This window comes from Carassius auratus, chromosome 25 (assembly GCF_003368295.1).
Source record: "Carassius auratus strain Wakin chromosome 25, ASM336829v1, whole genome shotgun sequence".
Classification (NCBI taxonomy): Eukaryota; Metazoa; Chordata; class Actinopteri; order Cypriniformes; family Cyprinidae; genus Carassius; species Carassius auratus.
The window spans coordinates 7,739,326-7,766,580 of NC_039267.1; the positions used below are offsets into that span (position 1 = coordinate 7,739,326).

The following is a 27,255-nucleotide window of genomic DNA, read 5'->3' on the forward strand; positions in this document are numbered from 1 at the left end:
AAGTAATATGTTAAATTAAAAATGTTAAATTAAAAAGAAGTGATTGCAAAGATTAATGTTATTAGAATATATATATTTTGAACAAATGTTGTTCTTTTAAACTTTTTCTTCATCAAAGAAGCCTGAAAATTTTTTAACAGTTTCCAAAAATAAATTTGGCAGTACATTCATAATTGTAATATTAAATCAGAATATTAGAATGATTTCTTAAGGTTCATGTGACACTTTATACTGGAGTAATGGCTGATGTAAATTTAGCTTTGCATTACAGAAAAAAGGATATTAAAATAGAAACCATTATAGTATATTATAATAACATTTTTCAAGATTACCGTTTTGTTTTTTTGATCAAATAAATGCAGCCGTGATGAGCATATGAGAATTCTTTAAAAAATATTACCAGTCTTACTGATCCAAAACTTTTGAACAGTAGTGTAGGTGTGTGTGTATATATATATATATATATATATATATATATATATATATATATATATATATATATATATATATATATATATAATGCTTTAAATTTAAAGGAATTTTTAAAAAGAATTTTTTTTGTCATCTTTAATATCTATTTATTTAATCTAATTCATTGACTCTAATCTAATTACATTTTCTATATTAGTTTACGTTAATTACATTTTAGTTGTTTTATTTGATTATTTTAGTTGTTTTAGAGAAATGTTGCCTTGGAAAAGTAGCTGAAATAAAAGTTATATATTATTGACTTTTTTTGTATATTATATAAACACCTTACACATACAAATATATATTGGCAGCCCATTTTTGTCATAGTGCTTGACTTTCATTCGCAGTTGTCCTGGTTTGTCTCTGGCAGTGTGGGCAAATCATGAAACATCAAGAACCTTTATTAGATTTTATGTTTTGAAAAAAGTATCTTCTGCTCACCAAGGCTGTATTTATTTCATTAAAAATTACAGTAAAAACAGAACCATTGTGAAAAATATAATTACAATTTAAAATAAATGTTATTCAAATATTTTAAAATGTAATTTATTTCTGTGATCAAGCTGAATTTTCTGCATCATTACTCAGGTCTTAAGAGTCACATGACCCTTCAGAAATCATTCTAATATACTGATTTGCTGCTCAGGAAATATTTATTATTAGTTTAAATGTGGAAACAGTTATGCTACTTAATATTTTTGTGGAAATCATGATACAGTTTTGATTTTCTGATAAATATAAAGTTCAAAAGAACAGCATTTATTTAAAATAGATTTGTAGCATTATATGTCTCTTTACTCTCACTTTTTATTAATTTAGCGCATCTTTAGTGAATTCAAGTATTATTATTTTTTTCTTGCTTTGAAAAAACCTTTGAAGTGTTTATATATTTTTTTAAACTAAAGCATTTAAACTAAAATAAAGGTTCTTTGTTGGCATCATTATTCTATAAATAACCTTTAACATGCATGAAAAACTACTTTTTGGTTAATCCTGGCACTTTTCTTTTTACAAATAAAAATGTTCCAGATGCAGACACTGACTCCATTTCTTCAAATCTCATTTATTTAATTCATACACAGAATTCACATTAGTCACTAAAAATGTTCACTGTACAATCACAGGTCAATAACCTGAAATAGAATAAATAGAACTCTTCCATTAGTAAATGCTATTAATATGTTAACTCTAATAGTGAGGTGACTATCAAAATGTATAAGAAAACTACGGTCTATATATTAATAAGTAGTCATGTCAACAGCTCTAGTCATGTTAGTGCTAAACATCTTGACTAAACTGTTATTTTTATTAAAAAAGAAAGAAAACAAAACCCCTGAAGGAATAGGTTCAGTAGAGTCAGTTATTGCAGTTATGAGACGTACAGTTGATCAGATCTGATGGGTCTCCAGACTCAGGAAATGCCCTGCCATGGTGACTCCGAAATACCAGGATGTCCTCCTGGTGGACGGAGAGGTCAGGGGGGTCGGCGGTCACCATGACAACAGAGTCTACATTCATAGTCACAATAATGCTCAGTGTTCCGAACAGAACCCTTCTGTACGCCAGCCGGTATGATGTCACGGTGATGTCATTCCGAAGTGCCGACCCATTCTGGATTCGCTTCCAAAAGCAGCTCCATCCTCGAATATATCGTCTGAATATCCGTTTTACATCTTGCTTGGGTTCTTTAGCGTTGTTGTTTCATGCGATCTGCTTTCAGTCTGGAGAAGAAGATAAAAAACAGCTATTCGTTTACATTACAACATGAGTGATCTAACAATTCAGTTTGGTTTGAGCTTCAACAGATGGCGCTTATTAGAAAACTCATGCATTAAAGTGTGCGATCTGTCTTCTCTGGTAAGCTTTAAACAAGTTATTAAAGAGAAGGTGACGGGTCATGAATACACACACACACACACACACACTTTGAGCAGTCGGGACTCTGATCAGAGAATCAGCTGACAGGCACCTGCTGTTCACAAAAGCAGTGAAAACAAACTGACATTCAGGAATATTCTGGGTTATTTAATCTTTATATCTACAGACAACATCTATAGCATCTGTTGACTGCCACAGAAAATAAGTGATTCAGTTACAAATATGAAGATAAAAGATCTGAAAGCATTCCGTGTTAAAGGGATATGGTTCCGCTGAAAAATGGAAATTCTTTCATCATTTACTCATTTTTATATTCTTCCAAACTTGTAAGGCTTTCATTCTTTGTTTTGCGGGGGCGAGTAAATGACACATCACTTTAAATAACATTACACAAAAATGGATTTACATAAAAATCTATTTTTAAGGTAATGACCAGACAGCACTTGCTGAATTGTGTGAGGTCAGTGTCATAGACTAATAGATTTAAAGGAATAGTTCACCCAGTAGTCCACTGGATCAGTGGATCCTCTGCAGTGAATGGGTGCCGTCAGAATGAGAGTTTAAACAACTGATAAAAACATCACAATAATCCAATGATGAAGTAATCCATACAACTCCAGTCCATTAATTAATGACAGCAAAAGTTTACATTCATTCACTTTACACTCTATTGCATGACTTCTAAATTATTCCTTGTCCATTATTCGTTTTTGAATGAACATGGATTAAGTCATAGAAAGTAACATCTACATGCAATATTGTAAAACTAAAATTCACGTTGTACTGTACTTGCAAACTCTTTGCATGCATTATGGTTAAAGCATGCTCGAGTAGTCGATTGTTTCTGACAGCGCCAACTAGTGTAGAAGTATTCGATCTCTCAACTACTCGACTAGTCCTCGTATACTCTTAAAAATATAGATTCTTTACTGCCCTTCCATTGAACAAAAGCTTCTTTATGGTGGAAAATATGTTCTTTTCACTTAGCAGTTTGTTCTTCTCGAGCTATTTGAAGAAGAGTCAAAACAACCTTTTGCTTCTTCCTGGGGTTTGCATTCAACACACACCTAAACTACAAGGAAAGGAAATTGTGGCTTTACCCCTAAAAATGAAACTCATTTTAAGTGCTAAACACAGGAACTGAAAGAGACATCGTGCAGTGCAGAAGAACAGAGAAGAAGCTGACAGACTCGGTCAAGATATAGACATATCATATATGTGAAGAAATCCCTCTTTAAGAGCTGCAATGATTACTTGGGATCAGACTGTTTTCTTAATTAATGGAACCCACAAGGCTTTTGAAGTGATTGAGGAAAATGGCACAGGTTCACCATTACCAGCTAAGATTAGAACTGGAGATCTTCTTATGAGGAAAATAAATGCCTCTCTATTTTACCACGTTGGGATTTACTGTGGAAGATACGTCATTGAGTTTACAGGTAATAATTTGATTTTATTAAATGAAATGAGAAACCACAGTTTATGTCTTGGGGTTATTAACTAACAGACACACACACACCCTAAAAAATTGAATATACATATATGATTTAATAGTTGTGTATCTACAAACTTTGTTGTTTCTTATAGCTCCTGAGAATGCAACATTCTTTGATAAAATCACAAGTTATTCATCAATCAGTGAGTCTGGCACAGTGAACATGAAAAGTCTGAAGAACTTCATTGTAAACAAGCCGTACCGTGTCGTCCGTCTAAAGATGGCTATTCCTGTCAACTTCTCTCAGTTGGTTCATGATGCTATGGACTATAATGAGACATACCACCCTTTGGGAAATAACTGTCTGCATTTTGCACTCAGACTCTTGGGGGTAAGCAAATGACAGAAATTAATCAAATATTCATTTGTGACCCTGGACCACAAAACCAGTACTAAGGGTCAATTTTTGAAAATTAAGAAAGTAACCTTACCTAAGTTATCCAAATGAAGTTCTTAGCAATGCATATTACTACTAAAAAAAAAGTTTCGATATATTTACGGTAGGACAAAAACTCTTCATGAACATGATCTTTACTTAATATCCTAATGATGTTTTGCATAAAAGAAAATCAATAATTTTGACCCATACAATGTATTTTTGCCTATTGCTACAAATATACCCCAGAGACTTAAGACTGCTTTTGTGCTCCAGGGTCACATATATAAAATAATATGCGTTATTGTATGAAAGGATTCAATAAACGTTATTATTCCTCTATGCAGCTAGAAACAATATCTCTTTCAAGAAGGTAAACAATTATTATTTAATCTTTATTCATGTCCACACACAACTGTTTGTTATTGATATATATTAATAATGTGTGTGTTTTTAGGTATATTTACACTTTAGAAATGCTCAGCACCTTCTTTCTTATCTTTTCTGCAGCCTGCCAAAAGAAAACGGTGAGATCATTTTCTGAATTCTCTACTCCCTAAATAAAAAATCCTTAAAAATAGGCCACAAATATACTGTATTTATTTGAAGGAATTTTCTGCATTTATTTATTTTTTACAGGTGTTTACCTGTATTTAACATTTTGTACTAAATTATGTTGTATTTTAGGGTTAAAGGAAGATGAATAAATCTCTAGTAATGAGCTGCCATGTGTTTTATCATGTTATTTTATAGATTTATTTCTTACAGTGTAATGGTACTTTATGATTCAATCATCTTTCCGGATTTATATTTTCTTTCGTTTTAGCTGAAGAAATCAGCATGGATGATCTGGAGGAAAGTGCTGGTTTGACACAGTGAGAAACAGCTTAACAACAACATACAGTAGACATAAAATGAACCTTGAAACTACCAGAAGATGAAATCTTGATATACTAAATATATTTGTAAGAGATTATTAGTATATTGTTTAAATCTCACTGCCTCAAAAAAGCAGTTAAACAATAAATCAGCCTCTTTACTGTGAACAAGTGAGCAATAATTATTTCAGATTTAATTAAATGGTTTCATTTATATTTGAAGGTTAAATAAAGCGGGGGGGGGGGGGGGGGGGCTAGAGGGTATATAAGGTCATATCAGAAGAGAGATTGGTATTAATGTATCAGAGAGTAGGCTACATATCAATAAAGGACAAAGTGGTGAATTTATTTCTCATGCAAGGAATAGTTTTTTCTTTCCTTTTTTGTGCCTAATCCAAAAAGCAGTCCTTCTTGACCTCTAATCAACAACATTGGCCAGAAGCAACAGCTAAAACGTCTTAATAATGGAATTGTTTCTTACAAACACACAGCTTTTCACTTCATAAGACATTAAGTGATGGACTGGAGTGGTGTGGATTATTGTGATGTTTTTTATAATCTGTTTGGCTCTCATTCTGACGGCACCCATTCACTGCACAGTATCCATTGCTGAGCAACTGATGTAAAGCTACATTTCTCCAGATCTGTTCTGATGAAGAAACAAACTCATCTTCATTTAGGATGGCCTGAACGCGATTACATTTTCGCATTTCAGCAAGTTTGGGTGAACTTTTCCTTGTAATGTTTATCGTTACATCCAATCTATGTCCAAAAATTTGCTAATGACTCTTAAAGTAATGTGCACATGTTCTTGTTTGCGTACTGAGGGATGGGTTGCATCATATACGCCACATATGCTGTTGTTAAGTTAATAACACCGAATATCTCTCTGATTTGAGAGTCTGTTCTCCACATACAGTGGAAACGTGTTTTTTAGCAGTAATGTAACGTGACGTGTGATTTGATCCAGTTCGAAAGTCTCTCTGGAGCCGTGCGGTAATGTTGTTCTGTGTAATATAAATGTAATACCGCAATCTGTTCCCCTTTTGCATGCTGCTTCCTCGTACACAGGGTTATTATGGGTAATCAGTCCAGCCATTATAGCCCTCAATCACGACTGTGTTGTCGTGAGGTCTTTCATCGTGCTCTTTTTTCCTTTTTTTAAACATGCATTATAACCTTAAGGGTAATTTACATACATTAGTATTTTATGTCCTGTTGTCTGTTAATGCATACAGCAACAGAATGCCTGACACATTATAGAGAAACCAATGTCTTTTCACTTTAAATTACTGTTTAAATTGCTATTTATTCATCAGACAAAGGCTTCAGAAGTCTGGAAATATAAAGCAAGGACTGTTTTTATATGGTAGGCTATTTTGTTTTGTGTTTTAGAAATGGGTCACGATGGTCATCTAGATGGCTAGTCCAACAATCAACTACACACTTAATAAGAGTGATTCATCTCAACCAGGGGACTGAAACTTACAATTATTCAAATAACCTAAAATGCTTTAAAAATATGTACAATTAGAATATATATATATATATATATATATATATATATATATATATATATATATATATATATATATATATATATATATAATAAAAATGATATATATTTGTAATTATTTTTTTATTGAAGAAAACACACTAAAGCTATATTAAAGTATATTATATTTTAATATGCCTTTTATTATATATAATTTATTTAATGTATAATGTTTATAATACAGTGTAGTTTCATTTTTTATTAATTACTTTTATTTATTTTAGTGCTAAACAAAAAAATTAACAATATATATATTTATAATTGATATATATTTGTAGTTATTATTTTTATTGAAGAAAACACATTAAAGTTATATTAAAGTATGTTATATATTAATATGCCTTCTATTATATATTATTTTATTAAATTATATACAAGTATGTCTAAATATAATGTATAATGCATATAATATAGTCTACTTTCATTTTTTTCCCTTTTATTTATTTTAGTGCTAAACAAAAAATTAACTATATATATATATATATATATATATATATATATATATATATAAAATAAAATTATACACACACAAAATTACATATATTTATTAAAGAACACACTTTTTGAAAATAAATATAAAAAATATAATTAGAATGTACACCTTTTAAAATGAAATTATATATTTTTTTTTAATACATTTTTTTTTTATTTTGTATATAAAACATTGGATTATAAAAATGCACATTCATTGAAGAATACCCAAACATCTGGAATCACAAAATTAATTGTGGTTCATTTCAATCCATTGATTTGATCACATTGTTTGTGTCTAAAGCAGCTGGAAAACAAGCAGCTTTGTTGAAATGACAACAGAAGCATGTTTGGTCCAGTCACTTAGTCAGGAAGCAGACTTTGCTTTTTAATATGAAACTTATGACTCAGATTTGACCTAGACAAAAAAAGTGAAGCGAAACATCCTGTTGTTTCTGTTCTTCTGCTTTTATCAATCTCAAAACTCTGTCTTTCTTTGAACGTGCTCCTCACCTTTACGTGTGGATTTTGATTGGCTGGCAGCTACCGAGGTCAGGTCAGCAGGAAGGCCCACATACACTCCTCCATAGTTCCTGCAGAGCACACAGTCACACACTCATTATCACTGCCCAGATTCACTCTCATATTCAGTCTTGTCATGATTCCATCTAACCTTCGTTTCTCATCATCCGGCGAAGGATCTTCTGTCCTGCATCAAGAGAATAAAGATGAAGACCATCTCTGTGGTTGACACATCTGCCAGATATCAATTTATATAAAAAGACCTATCAAAAATACAACTGTACATTTGATGGGAATCAGTCAGATATGACATGAAAACACATTTAGAAGCAGGTTTAATCTGAGAAAGAGCCTGTGGATGAACTCTATAGAGCAGAGGTATATTTTATTAATGCTTTTGCTTTTAATGCTGTATATCTATCCATCACAGATTCATTTCCATTTGCTTCAAAAATGCCATTTCTGATTTCGCAGTTGAGATTTTGAATGGGATTTTAACCCGGAATCCACTCTAAAGCTTAAAAAAAGCTATAGTTATTAGTGCTGTCAAAATTAGCGCGTTAACGCATTCGATTCATTTGAAATATTTAACGCGTTAAAAAAAAATAACGCAATTAACGCGGTTGTAGTTTTTTTTTATTTCCAGTTGTGGCCTATGTGTGTTTTCAATGTGCAAAGAAATATGGATAAGACCAAGGAAGGACTTTTAGACGGAAAGTTTCAGTATAAAACTCTGCCGGATTACTCTTCAGTCTGCCACAAGAAACATTACTCTTCATTCAGTCTGCCACAAGAAACAGCAACATTAAAATCATTAACTCAAATGTCATTGTTTAAAAAAAAAAAAAAACAATGACTGTAACAGTGCGTAAATCAGACCTTTCTGTAACGCTAACGTTAATAAGCTTAAACGAAAATAACGAAATAATTGTGTAGCGGAGTTTTTTTTTGTACACAGTGCCGCGAACTGTCAATCACTCCTGTACGCGTGCATCACTGTCCTCCTCAGCTGCAGCAACTTGCGCTCTCTCTCTTCATCAAGCTTTAACACAAAAAGGGGACAAAAAGATCATATTGTCTTTGTGCATAGGCTATAGATTAATTAGATAAATGAATATCTAAATTTGTGCCTTGCTGTCTACGGTATTTTTTTAGAACTTAGAAAAAAGATGCTGCAGCCAATGAGCATCCAGCGGGGGCTGCAGGACGACTCAACCTCCGCAGACAGTTTTTAATGTTTGTCAGACAATAAATACTCAAGATTTTGCTTTAGTATAACTCACAACGAGTTTCACACACTTTCTCCGGCCACGTTGAGTTGTTGACACTTAACAGTTGGAAAGCGACACATGCGCTATTCACCTGTGTAACTTAAGGGTGAATGGGTAATGTAGTTTCTTCTCTGGGTGGGATGAATTAGGAAGCTTGCATTGTGAAGGGCGCTCTGAAAATCGGCAGTGCAGGTAAAAGATTAAAACCTCTATTAAAACAGATGTCCAAATGAGCGTACCGGTACGCTACAAGCACGTTCTGGGCGCGCGGAGAGGTGGCGGTACGCTCAAGAGCTATATTTGGAAGTGCTGGTACTGAGTACTGGTGCCTACCTGCCCACTTAAAGCACTGGCAATGACTATACTTTGGAATTTTTTTGCAGTCCACTTCAACATGGAAATCATTTTTGTTTTTTATTGGCATTGATTGTTTTGAAATTCAAATGGTACTTACATGCCTGTGTTTTTATTTCTGTAATAAATATGGCTTTCAAGCCAACAGTTAATTTGGAGGATATTGATGGTTTATTGCAGGTATGTTGTTTACATGAGAAAATCTGTGTTACAAGTTAAACAAAAATTCCAATAAACAATCATATTTTGAATTTAAATAGTTTCTTTGTCTTGAGTTTACATTAATTATTTACATTTTACATTTACATATCCAAAAAGTTTCAGTCTTTTAATTGCGATTAATCGCGATTAATCGCGATTAATTTTAAAAAATTGTGCGATTAATTAGTTAATTTTTTTTAATCGATTGACAGCACTAATAGTTATATTATTTTTGTAATATATATTTTATTTTATATATTCCCAGGGAAAACATGTTAGGAGAAAATTGTTAGCCTGAATTAAATGCAAGTCGCTTTGGAAAAAAAGCGTCTGCTAAATGCACAAATTTATTTTATTTAAATATTTTTATATCAAAATATAAATACTTATTAACTTTTAAAATTAGTTTAGTTAAATATAAAAATCCATTTTACGTTTTATAATTTATATAATGTTTTTTATTATCATTTTATAATTATAAAATTAATTATTTTATACAGTAAGTCATGAATTTAATTATATGATCCTTTATTTATTTTTATATACTAAAAACTTAAATATACTAATAAATTTCAGTATTCAATTTAATTTTCACATCTTTACTTAAAATTTCCAATGTTTTGCTGGTTGAACGATCCAGCTGGTTTAATTTTCATTTGAATCAAATATGCCATTCCCAGAGATTTGGAATGGGATTTTAACTTCTGGAATACGTTCTAAAGCTGAATGTTTACCACGACTTGATTCGAGAATGGAAAATCGTTAAATATTTCACGCGGAAAGCATTTATTCAGCTCCTCTGTGACTTTTTATAGACGTTAAATGCTAAACCATGTCAAACAGAAGTCACACGCTGATGTCAGAAATCTAAACACACTCTGGCGTTTTTCCACGGATGGGACGGATGCCGTCTGGTGTCTTTGACAGTAAACGGAGGGGTGTCAGGCATTGAGGGGGATGGGAAATGATTGCTGATTGGTTAGCATGTGTTTGGACCCTCAGGGGCCCATGTGTGCCACTGAAGCTGCTTTAGTGTTAGCTGGAACCAGCCGATTGATTCTCCCCCAGGATTCAGTCTGTGTGTGTATTTCAGTGCATGTATGCTGATGCTGCATTGAGCTGTTGTCAGTTGTGTTGATGAATTCAGCGCTGTATGCTGTTATTAATTTTTCTCGGGTCAGTGTGGGACTATAGCGGTCGCGACATTCATTCTTTGGCTCAGATTCATGAATATGGTATGCTTGGATATGTCATAAATTAAATTACTCACACATCCTTGGCAGCTTCTGCTGGACCTTAAAAAACAACAACATAAAAGTACATTTAATTATTTAAGGAACATTTAAGAACATTTAAAAATTGTTATTAATAATTGTAAATATTTGTGTAAAATCAATATTTGTACTGTTAGTGCGTAACCCATTTTATTGAGAACTATCAATGTTTTTAATAAAAAAAATCTCTATAAGTCTCCTTAATATTATTTAAATCTATAAAATAAAAAATATATAAATTATTGTATGAAATGAATTAATAAAATTATTGTATTTAATATAATAAAATATATTAATATTCAATTTATTATTCTAATAATTATCCTAAAATATATAAATAACTGTATCATATATATATATATATATATATATATATATATATATATATATATATATATATATATTCAATGATGCTAAATTGTCTGGTGTCCAATAGTGAACGGATCTTTAAAAGCCATTTTTGCCATATTTTTCATCCAAACCACTGTGAAAACGTCCAGTAATTCTGCCAATTCCAACTTTTTCAGTGACTGCACTGATTTTAGAGGTCACAAGAGGGATGTTTCCAGTAGTCTTCTTCAGTCTGTGGTTCAGTTCTTTGATTACAAACGTTCATTTGTGCAGTGACTCTTAATTCACCCTGGCAGTTCCTCTCAAAGAGATCTGGCTTTCGCTCACACACAGTCTTTATTAAAGTCTAAATGCCTCGAGCCATCGTTTGACAGCACCGACAGATGATTTTGACTTATTTAAATGTGTTTAGACTCTTTGTTTCGGAGGATTCAGTCATTATACACAAAACATCCATCTATGTTGGACGAACGCTGAAAACCTTTGCACTGAAGACTTCTCTCTGAGTGTGTTTTGTCCTCAAGAAACCGAGCTAAAAAACCAGGTCAGTTTTATCGGGGTCAAGAAGCGTATCTTTACATGTTACTCCTCAGAGGTCCTGTACTGTTCGTGACAGTCCACGAAAGAAAGTTCACAAATGAGATCTCTTCCATATCCTCAATATCTCAGCATCACACTCATCAAAATATATAGCCCCAAACAGAGGGTCATAAGAATATTTTTCATTTTTTGGTTCCACGCTCTTAAAAATCAAGATTGCAAAAGTGGGTTTTTGCTGTGATGCCATAGAAGAGTTCGTTCTGAGAACATTTTAAAAATCTAAACCTTCTCTACCTTTAAAGAACCATAGATGGAAGCAGACATGCTAATGAAGAAGCAGAAGTAGAAAGAACCTTGTGGATGGCAATGAGATGCAACTAGGTTTTCATTAACTCTCCTGTTCCTCAGATGTTCTCAGTATGACCCTGAACATCTTCCAAATGCAAATGCTTTATCTAAACTCATTTATGACTGATTCTATGTTTTATGTTGGGAGACCATCTAGAGCTCTAGAAAAGCATCATCTAAGCAATAAACTCCCTTTTAAGCATCCCATTTTCAACATCCAGGCTTGCGAAGGTAACATTTAGTGCTCAAATATTGCTCAGGACACATCATGGTGTTCTCAGATATGTCTCAGTTAAGTATACTGTTTCTCCTGAAATGGAGAAATGAAAACCGTCACAAATGAATCAACTGACATTATTCCAAAACACTGTGTTTTCACAGCAAAGAAGCATTCTGGGTTCCTCAAAGAACCTTTCAGTGAGGAGTTCTTAAAATATATAATTTTTTTTATTAGTGTATAGAACAAGTGAACAATCTAAAGAACCTTTTTCCACTATAAAGAACATTTTCGGTTCCACACCTTAATAGCATGGGTTCCTCAAAGAACCTTTCAATGAGCAGTTCTTAAAATAACCATTTTTAATGTGAAAACCATTATAGCAATCTAAAGAGCCCTTTGTGGAATGGAACGTTAGAAGTTCTTTCCTGGAACCACAAATTCTAAAAAAGAACCTTGATTCTTTTCAAATGTATATAGAGTAAGAGTACAAAGCTGTCCATGAAGCGAAAAAAGGATCTCTGACTTTTGACCTCATCGACTCCTTTGTGTCTTGATCGAATCCGAGCAGCCTTTTCTTAACCTCTAGTGTAGAAAATGTTCGATTATTAGAACCGAAAGTGCCTCTCATAGCCGTCTAGAAGAAACATTTTAGAGGCTAAAGCGATCTTAATTGTGATTTGTCTCTTTTTTCCTTCCGTCGCGCTCACACACGCTCTCTTCATTGAGTGTATAAGCACAGATCTGAGCTGAATACATATTAGTCGTCTGAGGGACGGACTCTCGGTGACTGATCCTTCTCACCTGTGTCTGACTAAAGCCACATTCCTCCACATCACTCCGTCGAGTAGCCTACTACGGGACTTTGTCAAGCTCCCTCACGCGCGTAATTCAAGTGTTTAAGGGCAAACGGCGCGCTAATTCAAACCTCAAACCGCTGGAATCCACAAACTGACACGTCCATTGATGAGAGCAGTGCGCGTGGAGTGGTTTAAACACACTCACCCCCTGCTGTCGTGCTGCTGGCGGAGGAATGTCCACATCCCATCGTGGCAGGAACGCCTGCTTTAGAGGAGAAGGACGAGTGAGTGAAGGACGGCTCTGATGTGATGCACGAGCTCCGTCAAACACAGCCTCGAGATCAGTCGAGAGAGAGAGAGAGAGAGAGAGATGCTCGAGCCCCACGTGATTCGCTCTCTCCTCCACCCTGACAGAGTTGCCGTGGAAACAGAGGGGGTGTGGCCTGCTGTCGGTTTTACTGTACATGGAACATAACTGAGTTTGCTGGAACTCCTGATAGGTCAGAATGTACACATATTTTATCAATAAATAAAATAGGAAAAATAAAAACGGTAACAAACTATTAATAATATATTTAATGTCAATAATTGACCTGTATAATGTATAAAGAACAATGATAAAATGCTAAATGATTAAATGTAAAATGTAAATGTGTAGTTTACAAATTAATGTACATATTCAATTTATTAACTGTTAAAAATCAAACAGTGAGCCATTAAATATATTCACGGGTCAGAATTTTTATAAATATTTAATATACAGAGTTTATTTAATATACAGAGTTAAAAAATAAATGATTGAAAGATCTTCACAGGTTAGAATATTTTAAGGAACTAAATAAAATAGGTTTATAAAAAGTTCAAAGCAGGAAGTAAAAATATGTCATGCAAATAATGTATATTTATCATGTAAAAAATGTCAAATTAATTTACAGTTTGAAGTAATGATTTATTAAAAAAATATTATTAATTCAGTAAATATATTTTTATGTCTGTAATCTAATAAATATTTAAGAATATACATTTGTTATTCACATATATGATAATAATTATAAAAATTACATCTTCACAGGTCAGTATTATTAAAATTATTAAAAGATCTTCACAGATTAGAATATTTTAACTAACCAAATAAAATAGGATTAATAAAAACTGTAAAAAAACAAGCATGCAGAATAATAATAACAAATATTTATTAAAACTTAAGTAATGTACAATAAAATGTATAATGTGCAATGAATGAAAGTGATGTAATTGTATTTAATATAAATAATTTACATGCATAATTAATTAAAAAAAAAATCAGTAAAAATATTCACATTTCAGAACATTACAAACATTGAACAAATAAAACACGTAAAAAAGCCGGAACTTTAAGTTATTTTTAATAAAACAAATTGGACAAATAAAAAACTATAGTAAAACAGCTATTAAAAAATGGATACAAATGAATTAATATTTAATAAAAAACGAAATAAAATATATCTATTATTAAATATAAAAATAAATAACTAATATAAAATAATTAAAATGAAGACATTAAATGAATAAAAATTAACAGAAATGCAATACAGTGTTGTAGAGATGTAATTATATTTAATTAACATTCAAATAAACATTCATAGGTCAGAATTTGAAAATATATTTAAAAAAGAGGACAGATAAAAACAGCAGAAGCTAAAAGCAAGAAATTATAAACATTTATTAATAAAATGGATACAAATTACTAAATATTTAATAAAAACAATACCATTTTTTTATATTTTAAACAATAAAATATTTTAAACAATAAAAATTTAGACTTTTTTTTTTTAAATAATTATTAAAATAACATTTTTTTATGGTGACAATGCTACATATTTTGTCAAGTGAAAAAAAAATTTGTATTATATTAAAAATAATGCAAAATACAAAATGACAAAAATATCAAAGGTGGTACACTTTCAGCTGCCACTGAAAGCACGGTAAGTGCTTAAGGGTAAGTCTGTCCAGTTCATAAAATCTGCCCTGAATACTACAGAAACCCTGAAAAAATGACATGCCAAAAGCATAAAGTCATCAAGTGTCATGCCAAAAACAACCGTCCCCACACACAAGCGCTCTTTTATTTCTGGGTAATAAACCTCAGTCTTTTTTTCTGCTAAAATTCATCTCTGTTTTATCCATTAAACCGCTCAGCCCTGAAGAGAAACTCAAACAGAGACACTCACTAACATCAACACAAGGACTCTGAAGAAAGTAAGGCCTCTTCAAATCTTTTCATCTGCCTGTTTATCTGTCTGTCAGTCTATCTCTGTTTTTCAGAAATCTAGTTAGAAATCATTTGGGTCTGACAAAGGGAGGACACACACAGATGTTGGTTTCTGAGTTTCAAGGACTGTACATGATACAGAGATGTAAACACAAGACAGTGGACAAAATAGGAGTTCCTCTTTGTAGTGACGTTCACTAGGCTTATTGTGAACATAGAATTATGCTGTAATCTCAAATGAAAACTAAACGGATCATGAAAACATTTAAAATTTTTAACTGATGCATTAAATTATGCTCCATATTGTTTCTATATGTCTCGTATAAAAATATGTCTATAAAAAAAAAAAAATATATATATATATATATATATATATATATATACAAATATTTACTATATAAGATAAATTAAATCAATCTATCTACGAATTGACCTTAAAACTATGAAAGGGAGACAATATTCCAGTGTAGTCCAGCAGAGGGTACTGTTGGATAGAAGTTAGCAAGCTTTCCGACTCCAAATGGAAGAAAAAAATCAGTTTGTCTTCCCTTTTTAAATATTACATATGATTTGAGGTCCCCATGACAAAATACTTTTTTAATTACTATTTATGGCGCTATATTTTTGTGTATTTCTTGCAGTAGATTCAGTTCCACTAAAATAGGACTTCATTTTCCAGCATGCAACCAAAGCAGTTCCGGATCGTATCCGGCCAGCAGCATGCTGGGAAATGTATTCCTCATCCCTTTATTCCGTTCCCACCGTCTCCGACGCGAAAGATGCCGGCCGTACACCACAAATTATTACTCGAGGAGGCCTTGCAAGACAGTCCGCAGGTAAAAATCCGTTTACTGGACCTTTGTTCAATGCGTTAGTACTCATAACACTTTGCCTTTGTGTGTTAAGCGTTGCAAACCATATTATTCGGTTGTCGAGACCCGCGTATAGTATGTCGCTGGGCGCAGCGTTTATGTGCCAGCTAATCAAAACAAAGCATAGTTTTAGATTAAATTTAGGTGCACTGTTAGGCGGAAAATCACCTCAGCTCGTTTAGTTAATCTAATTGTATGTGTGGTTCATTTTTAAAGCCTTTTATTCTCACATAAGCGCCATAGACGAGAAGCATCCTGCACGAATGTTAATCATATGTTTATAAACATGAGAGATGCGCGTCAAACATACGTGCATCTGACGCTACAAACGCGCGTCTTATTTTCATCTTAGACGTTTTAAAGTTGCAAATGTGTTGCTAGCAGTGGAGTTGTAAATGAAGGTGCCTGTATGGGAGGAGTGAGATGTTTTTTAAGTGGTCCAACCCACACAAGTACATTATAAGTAAGTATCAAATATGAGTATCAAATCAAAAACGTCAGGTCAGAAACGACACCAAGGGATATTCAGCATCAGATTAGCAACTGACACAACCGGTTTTCATTACTGCTGCCTTTGCAAAAGTCATCATTAGGCCTAATTTGCATGGTATTTTATAGCAGTTCAAAAGCGTGAAAGCCTCTCCCACATACTTGAGATATCATCAGTGAAATAATGATTTACTTGATGTTTCTGAGTCATATCCCATAATGCTCTGTGCTGGATATTATGAACCCACAGATGGTGTCCGCCCCGTCACTCGCTTTGTTTGCACTGGAAACACACCCAAAAGTCTGTCCTGATCCCTGACAGAACACACCTGTTGATACACCCAGCATGCTTCATGCTGCACAAATGCTTATTGGGTTCACTTAGTGCATTTGACACTGTGTGAATATGAAGAACTGTATGCGTCCTGTGTTTGCAGACGCGGTCCTTGCTCAGTGTGTTTGAAGAGGATGCAGGCACGCTCACTAACTACACAAACCAGCTGCTCCAGTCTATGCAAAGAGTGTTTGGAGCACAGGTATACACACACACACACACGCACACACACACATATACACACATCGACTTCAGCTGACTGTATTTTAAAATTAATGTTCAGTTTATTGTGCATGAATCATCAGTGCGTGTTATTTTAAAGATATACTTCAAGGTCTTTTAGTCTGATGAAAAACATTTTGTTTTCTGATGATGTCAGCAAGGCCAGAGGGGTGTGGAAAATAATAACCAATAGTATCACAGCATAACATTTACTATCCAATCAAATCCTTACGGACAAACTCAGGTCCCGCCCCTAAATTATTTTCAACTGAATATTCTGTTATACATCATAATATATGGCACATGATGAATGTTGAATTAATAAACTGTGACTTTAAATTTAAATACACAGGAAATAATTATATGAAATATAAAAAGGTATTTTAAAATCCTGAATATGAAGTTTTATTTCTAAATATTAAACTATAAATTTGAATATTTATTTAATCTGTTAATATTTATTTAATCTGAACATGTAATTATAACTCTGAATATATTAATGTAAATCTTAAATATGTTGATGCAAATCTGAATATACAGCAAAATAATTCTATAAAAACTTAATATATGTTTTTAAATTCTGAATATTAAGTGATAATTGTAAATATAGGACTGTAAATGTAAATATTTTAAATTATAAATTTGATAGTCATTTTTTTCTTGGAATATATAAATGTAAATCTTAAATATATAGATGCAAACCTGAATATACATTGATTTAGATCTGAATATAAATGTAAATCTGAATATGTAGTTCTAAAGTCTAAAAATAGAAATGTAAATTTGTGTATGTAGTAATAGCTCAATATAAAAATCGAAATTCTGAAAATATAGATATAACTGTGAATGCGTAAATATAAACTATCAGTATATAAATGCAAAACTTAATATATAAATGTTTATAATATGTAAATATTTAAATGTTTAAGATGTAATCTGAATTGATATTTATAATTCTGAATACCTTGATGTAAATTGTGAATAGTTCTAAACATTGATTATATATTATTAACACATTTGATAGATTTATATCTGTATATTTAGATTTTTAACTATATTTTGGGGTTTACATTTACGTTCAGATTTCATTTAATCATTTTCTGTTCGACAAATATAAATGAATAAATAATAAAAACATTTGCACACAAAGTTCCCGCAGTGTATATCTTCAGATTTCAGATCTGTGTGTGTTAGTATAAGACTCTGATTGTTCATCTGACTCGTTTTCTGCAGAATGAAATGGCTCTGGCGACAGAACAGCTTTCTAAGCAGCTCTTGGATTATGAGAAACAGGTAAAGCAGGTGCATTAGCAGTCATCAATGTCTGAATATCTGATGTGTTACTGATCTATCTGACCTGATGCTTTGTGGCCGCAGAATTTTGCTCTGGCAAAGGGCGATGAAGAGGTGATCAACACTTTACAGCACTTCGCCAAAAGCGTGGAAGAGGTGAGAAGACACCTGCAGAGAGTGTGTGTGTGTGTGTGTGTGTGAGCGCGCAGGGCCATCAGTCGTGTGGCAGGTGTTCTGGGTTGGTTCTCTCATGCAGGTTGTTTGATGTTTGCCAAGATATTAAGATCACCTGATCATATGACCTTCAGCAAGATCACATAACCTTCAACTGCAGACTTTTTAATATTATCTTGATCAAAGCTGCAAGAATTCACAGTGTGATGATTTCATTTTCTTGTATAGTCCACACACAACACACTGGTAGCTTATAAATATTTAAATAAGATAATTATTACAATATTAATAATTTCTCTCTAGCTGAACTCTCTGCACGTTGAACTGGCGTCTCAGATTGCAGACAAGATGGTGTTTCCCATGGTGCAATTCAGAGAGAAGGACCTTACAGGTACAACACTCACTTTAAAGATTGTGTTCTTTATTTTTTTTTATTTTTTTTTTACTTTATTATTCGTTCATTTATAGAATGTATTTTTGTTTTATGTATTTATAAAATATTTTATAATAATAAAAAAAATGTATATAAAAAAATATTTATATATTTTTAAATTACTCATACTTTCAATTTCAGTGTTTCTTTAGTAATTTAATTAACATTTCTTTCACCATCTCTCTGATGTTTAATGTTTGTGTTACTGCGCCTTCAAGACTCTTACATCCATTTTTTATTTGATTCTTTTTTTATAGACTGTTTAGATATGTATTTTTACGGATTTTTCTAAAGTGTCAAAATAATAAGCCAAAATGATAATAATAATATTTTTTAAAAAAAACAATTTAATTTGCTTGTGTTTTTAGAATAATGTGTATTTTTATCTATATATTTATTCAGCTGTTTCTTAAACATCATTACATTTCAAGCAGACAAATTTAATGATAAATGACTTTTTAATAAAAATAAAAATAGTATTTATGTTATTGTAAATATATTTGTCTGTTTGTTTTTTTTTTTAATTCATATTAATATTGTTAATTATATTTCAATCAATTGATTTATTTCTTGAACGTTGATGTCTTTGATCATTAAATTCTAAGACAAAAAAATCATAATATTATTGTATTATTCATATCACTTATTTAAACAGTAATGCTGTTTTTTTGTATCTTTTAGATGAATATTAATATTTATTAATATCAAATGACTCAAATCTCTATCAGTGTTTATAATTTCGTGAGCGTTTCTCACAATCTCTCTGTTTAAGTGCTTGTGTTACTGTACCTTTAAGACTCTTGAACCTGTCTTTTTTTTCTTTTAAGGCCTTTTATTGTATTTTTTTTAAGTGATTACCCTGTTATATGATCCCAGTGTCAGGTAATCAGATCTTAAAATAACGTCAAGTAGATTTTAAAGAGCTGTGACGTGTTTGTTTTCAGAGATCAGCACGTTGAAGGAGATATTCGGCATCGCCAGTGATGGTATGAGGTTAAAAATGTCTCTTAATAACGAATAAAAGAAGCAAAGATATTTCAATGCTAAATGAATTCCACTTTTTCTGTCTGTCTCTGTCTCTTCAGAGCATGAAGCTGCCATGGTGAAATATAGTCGTTTACCTAAAAAGAGAGAGAATGAGAAGGTAAGTATGGATTGGCTGATGTGTTATATGAATGTCATTAAGTAGAATCCAGTGTGGAGCAGTTAAATGTGTGTGTGTGTGGACAGATAAAAGCCGAGGTGGTGAGAGAGGTGGCGTATTGCCGCAGGAAGCAGCATCAGGCGGCGATGCAGTATTATTGTGCTCTGAACGCGCTGCAGTACAGGAAGAGAGTGGCCATGCTGGAGCCCATGCTGGGATACACACACGCTCAGGTCTGACATGATCAACTAGACCTCGCTATCAATTCATACTTGGAGTCTAGCGCTGGGTTGGATGAAGAAATAGTTCAGATTCTCAAATGCGTTCATAAATAACAATATTAAGTGTCAATTTTTCAAAACTGAGATTTATACATCATCTGAAAACTGAATAAATATGAATTCTTAGCAGTGCATATTACTAATAATTTTGACCCATACACAATGTATTTTTGGCTATTGCTGCAAATATACCTCCAGGGTCAAATATATGAAAAAAATATTTTGTAAATTTTTTTACAGCCATGTAAATTCAGGTACACAAATAAAAAAAAATATTTGAAGATATTTCGTATTATTTGCTTGGTGTTTTTAATAGTTTTATTTATGTCAGTATTAATATTAATAATTAATATTGTTATTTCTTTAATATTGGTGGCTTTTTAATTATATTAAATTCCAAGTTGACAAATTTAAAAACAAATGGTTGTATTTCTAGTAATACAATTATTTAAAAAAAAAAAATTAAAAATTATAATTTTATATGTTGTGTTTTTAGATTATTCTTAATAATTATTTAAATATTCATTTATTTTTGGAACACCATATCATAATTAGTTTGTTTTTATATATTAATATATAATAGTATTATTTAATAATATTATTTATATTACACTTATATTATTTTGTACACTTCACTACAACTTAAAGAGTACAATTTTGTTTATTAAGATTTATATTGGTATTTAGAATTCAGTTATTCAAGATTTTAAATTCTAAGTAGACAAACTTTTACAAAAAAAAAAAATAGTCAAAATAAACTTGTACAATTAACACAAAAACATTAGGTTATTTATATTGCTTATTAAAATTTCACCTTTCAAAAACGCTGTTTTATTTGCTTGGTATTGTTTAGATTAATATGATTTTGTTATTTCTGGAACATCAAAATAAATACCAAGTAGACAAATTTATTATTATTATTTTATTTTGAAAAAGAAAATTATTGTATTATTAAAAGAAAATTTAATAGAGTATTTTGTTTGCTTTTTAGATTAATATTTCTATTTATTTGAATAATACCAGTTATTTTCAAAGTAGACAATAAAATAGAAAATAAAAGTATTAAAATATTTATATTAAATATGTATATATAAATGTTAAAATAATGTAAAATAATTTATTTACATTTTTATATTTTTACAGCTGGTTTTTAAAAGCAATAAATCATTCAAGTTTGTGTTTCTTATCCCGTTTGCTTTTTCCACAGATTAATTTCTTTAAGAAGGGGATGGAGCTGGTGTCGAAGAAGATGGACGGTTTTCTAAGCTCAGTTTCCAGCATGAATCAGAGGTAAAGGAGCGGACTGATTTGTGTGATTGGTCACTGACTGGCTGTGACTGACTGCTGTGTCTGTCTGTGGGACAGTATTGAGTCTCAGTTAGAGGTGGAAGCAGAGGTCATGCGTTCGTCTCAGAGAGAGCTCCTGTCCGTGGATGACACCGTCTACATGCCGGATCACGATCAGGTCCCTGTGAATCGCGGCCTCATCCAGAAAGCCGGTTACCTCAACATCAGGAAGTATGTATCAGTGTGTGTCTGTGGGGTTGATGAAAGCGGCCGGTGACATGCTGAGGAAGGTCTCTGTGTCCTGCAGTAAGACGGGTCTGGTGACCACGGCGTGGGACCGCTTGTTCTTCTTCACGCAGGGCGGTAATCTGATGTGTCAGCCGCGGGGCGCGGTGGCAGGTGGGATGGTCCTGGATCTGGACAACAGTTCTGTCATGGCCATCGAGTGTGAGGACCGCCGCTACTGCTTCCAGATCACTGCACCCAACGGCAAAACGTACGGAGACGGTCTGTGTGTGTGTGTGTGTGTGTGCATGCGTGCGTGTGTGTCTGAGTGTTCATGGTCTAAAGGCAGGCTTTATCTGTCAGCTCATAAAGTTCCAAGGCTGCTACAGTGAATGATTTTGTAGATGATCTGGGGAAATCAAACAAGAGATATTCAATTGAACTTTTTACAACTATATTACATATACTACATACATATTATAAAATATTGATATTATGTATAATTGTGTGATAAACAATTATATATATATATATATATATATATATATATATATATAATGCTATAAGATATAATGTGTTTTATATATATATATATATATATATACTTTTTTAAAAACGATATTTCAGACTATATATACTACATATACAAAAAATAAGTTTAATTTAAAAAAATGTTAATGAAAAGTTTCATAAATTTTAACGATCATATTTTGCTTTTAATAAAATGTCAGGGAGATATTTTTTGCAAGCTGGCATAGTGTGTGGAATTGTTTTGTTTCAAAATTTTTATAATTAAAAACTAAAGGCACAATATGTTCATTTTCACTGCTAAAGGTCACATAAGAACACAACTGAATGAAATATATCACACTGTGCAAGTAGTTTTTGGATATTTTATGAACATTTTACATATTAATGACAAATAAAAAAAGTAAATATCAAATTATAGTAATTATTATTTCTCACATTAGTGAACAGTAAAGGTGATTTCACACTAAGTCCGAAATCTTTGCACGTTAAAAAATAAATATGACCTCACATTGTCAATCGGGTTTACACACTATCTGTCATAAAAGATTTGGATCGGGTTAGATTTTCTGCGTTTTCGCAACTGTATAACCCCCCACCCCCCTGAAAAAACGCATACAAAAATTTCGGACTCCGTGTGCAAAGACCTTAAGTAATAGTAAACATAATATATCATATTTGATTCAACGACTAGACTGGTTGCATTTTGTGAAATAAAATTTAATAAAATGGCAAGAATTAACAATGCATTTTTAAATTCTCCAAATTAAACCTGAATAAATTTCAAGATAAGTATCAGAATAAAATATCGATATCCAGATTTCTTGGATAAAGACATAAATAACATAAACATAAACACTGAACAAGTATCTGCCAAATAGTTAACATCACTATATCATTAGAATATGTGTCTTTCGATTTAGAATTGTAATTCGCTCACTCATATAACGGCAGATAACATACAAAAAAAGTAAAACAAGCTTTAACTTTAAATCCAGCCGTTAGGTTAGATAAATCCAAAATGATGTCTGATGGTGCTGAAGTAATGTACACATCTCAGAATCAGTTTCCTGCTGATTGATTAAACAGGGCTGTGATCTGCTCATTACTCCTGCCGTTCACACTGACCAGTTCAGTTCCTGAGGTAACACACAGCAGCCATCTCTCTCTCTCTCTTTCTCTCTGTTTCCAGGTCTCTGATTCTTCAGGCTGAGAGTAAGAAGGAATATGAAGAGGTATTTACAGGCTTCAGTAAAGATGCTTTACAAAATACACTCTTAAACCAACTCTCTTCATTACAGATCGATTAAAAATACATGTGTTATAAATGTCCATTCCTTCTGTACACTTCTTTTGTCTTTCTCCTCAGTGGATCTGCACCCTCAACAACATTTCCAGACAAATTTATCTAACTGACAATCCTGAGGTATGTCTGTCAGTTGCCAAACCAGATTATAGCAATTATACCATGGTAAACAGATCGGCTAGCAGTAAAGATGTTATAATCCAATACATAATGTGAATGATTTAGAAATGATGTGTCTTCCAGTTTTTAGGATGCTGCTAATAATTTAGAATGCATTTTTAATTAAATTTAGGCTACACATATATAAACAAAATATTACACACACATTTCTGTTGCATATTTTATATATATTTTTGTATATATATGCATAAATATATATATGGCATTGTTTCGCTAAATTAGGCTGAGAATTAGAAACTCATTTTCTTTTTATATATTTATTAATATATACACATATAAAAACATTCTTTATACATTTTATATACATATGTATATTTTTGCATTTTTATATATTTCCTTATTTTATATTTTTAAGAAAATATATTTGTAATAATCAGATACATAATGTATTATTTGAATTTAATTTTATATTTATTTATTTATACACACACACACACACACACTATTAAAATATATACGCTGTGAAAATTAAGATACCAAAAAATAATTCATACAATTTGTGTGTGTGTGTGTGTGTATATATATATATATATATGTATATATGTATATGTATATTTAAGTATACACTCACACTTTAAAAAAAGGTTTTACCTAGCAACTGCATGGTATATAAACTTACAAATAATAATTATATATTTTTTTTAATGAATGGCAAAACGATTTTAACTGTATTAAATTTTGTATTTATTATACTTTATTTATTCTTTATTTTTAATAAATTTTTGTATTAAATATTTTGTACACCTAATGTGAGCACTGAGTGAATGTGTGTGTGTGTGTGTGTGTTGTTTTCAGGCCGTGGCGATCAGGCTGCATCAGACGGCCCTCCAGGCTGTGACCCCCATCACCAGCTTTGAGAAGAGAGCAGAGGGTTCTCCTAACCCCGACCGGTACGAACATTTCATGAAGATTGAACACTCGTGCACTCCTAGCTTATTCAACTCTTTTAATAGATCTTTCTAAACGATTTGATGTAAAATCCTGTTCTGTAGAGCGAAACCAGGCGCTGGGAGCTCTAGAGAGCCTCAGAAACCCCCGACGACCCTGGAGCCTGAAGATCTGATCGTCCCAGGAACACCGATCCAGTTTGACATTGTGCTGCCTGCGTCCGAGTTCCTGGACCAGAACCGAGCTGGAGCGAGGTCAGAGGTCAAAAACCACCTGAACACATGGAGAGCTTATGACAAACAGTCTGCCCTTTTGTAAAGTGTTTATGTAGATTTATGGTTTTATGGGCCGTGTTTGTGTGTTTTACAGTGTGTTTATAGTTTTACGGTGTCTGCTCAGTTTTAACTGCTTGTTTTCTGTCAGGCGCACAAACCCCTTCGGTGAGACGGAGGATGATGACGACGCTTCAGACACACACGGTGAGACGAGCCCATTTTAACTAGCAAACAAAAAAGAGCACTACTTTGTATGAAAATACCAAAAATATTCTGCTAATAATGTAAAATTGGTTCCTTATTATGCTTTCAAATTAAATAAAGGCACAATATATAGTATATATAACTTACTATTAAAATATATGTATAAATAATTTTATTATCAATTAATTTGATTAAACCACTTAATGTATAATTAATTTATATTATACTTTTTTTATATGTACTGTTACATTATGGCATCTGTCTGTCTATTAATTGATCCATGGTTTCAGTAAAGTTTTGTCAATGAAATGATCACGTATTATATTTTATATAAGTACTTTTTTAAATTATACGTTTAAATATTTAAAAATAATAATATGAGCATTGAGTAACGGTAGCAGTATACAAAATATTGTAAATAATTTATGTTTACTATTTTTATACATTTTCTATATTAAAAATACTATATATAAATGATTATATTGAAAATTACTATGAAAAAAAAATAAAAAAACTTTAAAACTAATGACTAATAAAAAATGAAGAATATTTTAGTCCAATATATAAATATATATACACACTGTATACTTATAATTGTCTTAAAATATTTAAGAATATATTAGAATATTATGTCAAATATATTTATTAATATTATATAATATAAATATAATTATATATGCATGTAAATATTGTCAAAATATATAATGTGTGTTTATATATGCATAATAAATATACACAGAACACACACATATTATGCAAACAAAAACTTTTTTAATCTTTTATTTCGGTTGCGATTAATCGTTTAACAGCACGAATATACATATATCATAATCACAGTATGAAAATGCACTTATTAAATGTCATTATTAAACATTACTTTCCTTAAATAGGCTTTTCTGTTTGCAAAAGGTTTATTGTTATTTCCTGTGAAATATCCCAGATTCGCTCCTGCAGCAGGTGTTTGCCGTGCGGTTCTTGGGTTCGATGGCCGTTCGGGCCGGTCACACACAGGAAGTGATCTATGAAGCCATGAGGCAGGTTCTCGCCGCTCGTGCGATTCACAACATCTTCAAAACCACCGAATCCCACCTGATGGTCACCAGCAGCTGCATCAGGTGCGCATGCCGTCTCACCTCTGAACTAGACGCTGTTTCACATATTAACATACATACAGGATGCTTAAGTGTTTCTGTGTCTGCCTACAGACTGATCGATCCACAGACACAAGTCACCAAGATCAGTGTAAGTGTTGATGTTTTATTAAGCCAGACATGGACAGCGGAAGCATCTCAGTTGTGTGTGTTTGTCAGTTCCAGCTGAAGGAGGTGACTCAGTTTGCCGCCCATCAGGAGAACAGCAGGCTGATGGGCTTTGTCCTGCAGGGGAGCGACTGGAGCAACGGAGGCGAGGATCAGGCCTCCTTCAGCGTGTTCGTGTTTGAGAGCAACACTGAAGGAGAGAAGGTCCGTCTGCAGACCATGAACTGTAACACATTTAATATCAGATTAACACATGACCTTTTGCTGTTTCTTCTTAGATTTGTTACACTATAAACCTGGGGAAGGAGATCTCTGAGGCAAAGAAGGTAAAACCACAATATCTGATTAAAATATACCATTCCAAACATAATTCACACCAATTTAATGTCCGTTAGATGTGTGTGTACTATGGATGCAGTTTAACGTTTACTTAATTAGTAATGAAAAATATCATCTTACACTTTAAACTGTTGACAAATATGATGCAGGACATCAACTGTAACAATGCCATAAAATTGAAGATATTGGTGCAAAAAATGCCCCAGTATGAGTTTATCATCATATCTCATTTATATACATCACACTAGCAGCAAGAGAAATATCACACT

The 27,255-nt window shown here is 32.2% G+C and overlaps 2 protein-coding genes and 1 long non-coding RNA gene across 18 annotated transcripts in view; 1 reads left to right on the top strand and 2 right to left on the bottom strand.

The window, feature by feature from the left end:
* Window positions 1–1,473: 1,473 nt before the first annotated feature.
* LOC113043176 (overexpressed in colon carcinoma 1 protein homolog) lies at window positions 1,474–13,364 on the bottom strand. Its single transcript, XM_026202395.1, has 5 exons — window positions 13,208–13,364; window positions 10,743–10,767; window positions 7,798–7,833; window positions 7,638–7,717; window positions 1,474–2,192 (listed from the first exon to the last, which is right to left on the bottom strand). The coding sequence occupies exons 1-5, from the start codon at window positions 13,248–13,250 to the stop codon at window positions 2,188–2,190; spliced, it is 189 nt and encodes a 62-aa protein (XP_026058180.1). The 5' UTR covers window positions 13,251–13,364; the 3' UTR covers window positions 1,474–2,187.
* A 2,568-nt stretch (window positions 13,365–15,932) lies between these two features.
* Window positions 15,933–27,255, top strand: part of LOC113043177 (adaptor protein, phosphotyrosine interaction, PH domain and leucine zipper containing 2) — a 21,590-nt gene continuing 10,267 nt past the window's right edge. The window contains exons 1-20 of one of the 2 annotated variants that reach the window (XM_026202397.1): window positions 15,933–16,089; window positions 17,052–17,150; window positions 18,404–18,463; window positions 18,548–18,619; window positions 18,941–19,028; window positions 20,015–20,056; window positions 20,156–20,214; window positions 20,301–20,447; window positions 21,703–21,785; window positions 21,861–22,013; window positions 22,090–22,278; window positions 23,728–23,770; window positions 23,905–23,961; window positions 24,817–24,911; window positions 25,014–25,163; window positions 25,333–25,388; window positions 26,329–26,503; window positions 26,594–26,630; window positions 26,699–26,851; window positions 26,926–26,973. In XM_026202397.1, the coding sequence (XP_026058182.1) occupies window positions 15,934–16,089; window positions 17,052–17,150; window positions 18,404–18,463; window positions 18,548–18,619; window positions 18,941–19,028; window positions 20,015–20,056; window positions 20,156–20,214; window positions 20,301–20,447; window positions 21,703–21,785; window positions 21,861–22,013; window positions 22,090–22,278; window positions 23,728–23,770; window positions 23,905–23,961; window positions 24,817–24,911; window positions 25,014–25,163; window positions 25,333–25,388; window positions 26,329–26,503; window positions 26,594–26,630; window positions 26,699–26,851; window positions 26,926–26,973 (1,962 nt within the window). In that variant the 5' untranslated portion in view covers window position 15,933. Of the gene's footprint in view, window positions 16,090–17,051; window positions 17,151–18,403; window positions 18,464–18,547; window positions 18,620–18,940; window positions 19,029–20,014; window positions 20,057–20,155; window positions 20,215–20,300; window positions 20,448–21,702; window positions 21,786–21,860; window positions 22,014–22,089; window positions 22,279–23,727; window positions 23,771–23,904; window positions 23,962–24,816; window positions 24,912–25,013; window positions 25,164–25,332; window positions 25,389–26,328; window positions 26,631–26,698; window positions 26,852–26,925; window positions 26,974–27,255 lie in introns of both variants that reach the window. The other variant, XM_026202396.1, reaches the window with a different exon arrangement.
* The window catches only part of LOC113043178 (uncharacterized), a 26,827-nt gene continuing 26,306 nt past the window's right edge, over window positions 26,735–27,255 (bottom strand). For all 15 annotated transcript variants that reach the window (XR_003275700.1, XR_003275693.1, XR_003275697.1 and 12 more), the window contains one exon: window positions 26,735–26,871. This is a non-coding gene — a long non-coding RNA (uncharacterized LOC113043178). The remainder of the gene's footprint in view (window positions 26,872–27,255) is intronic.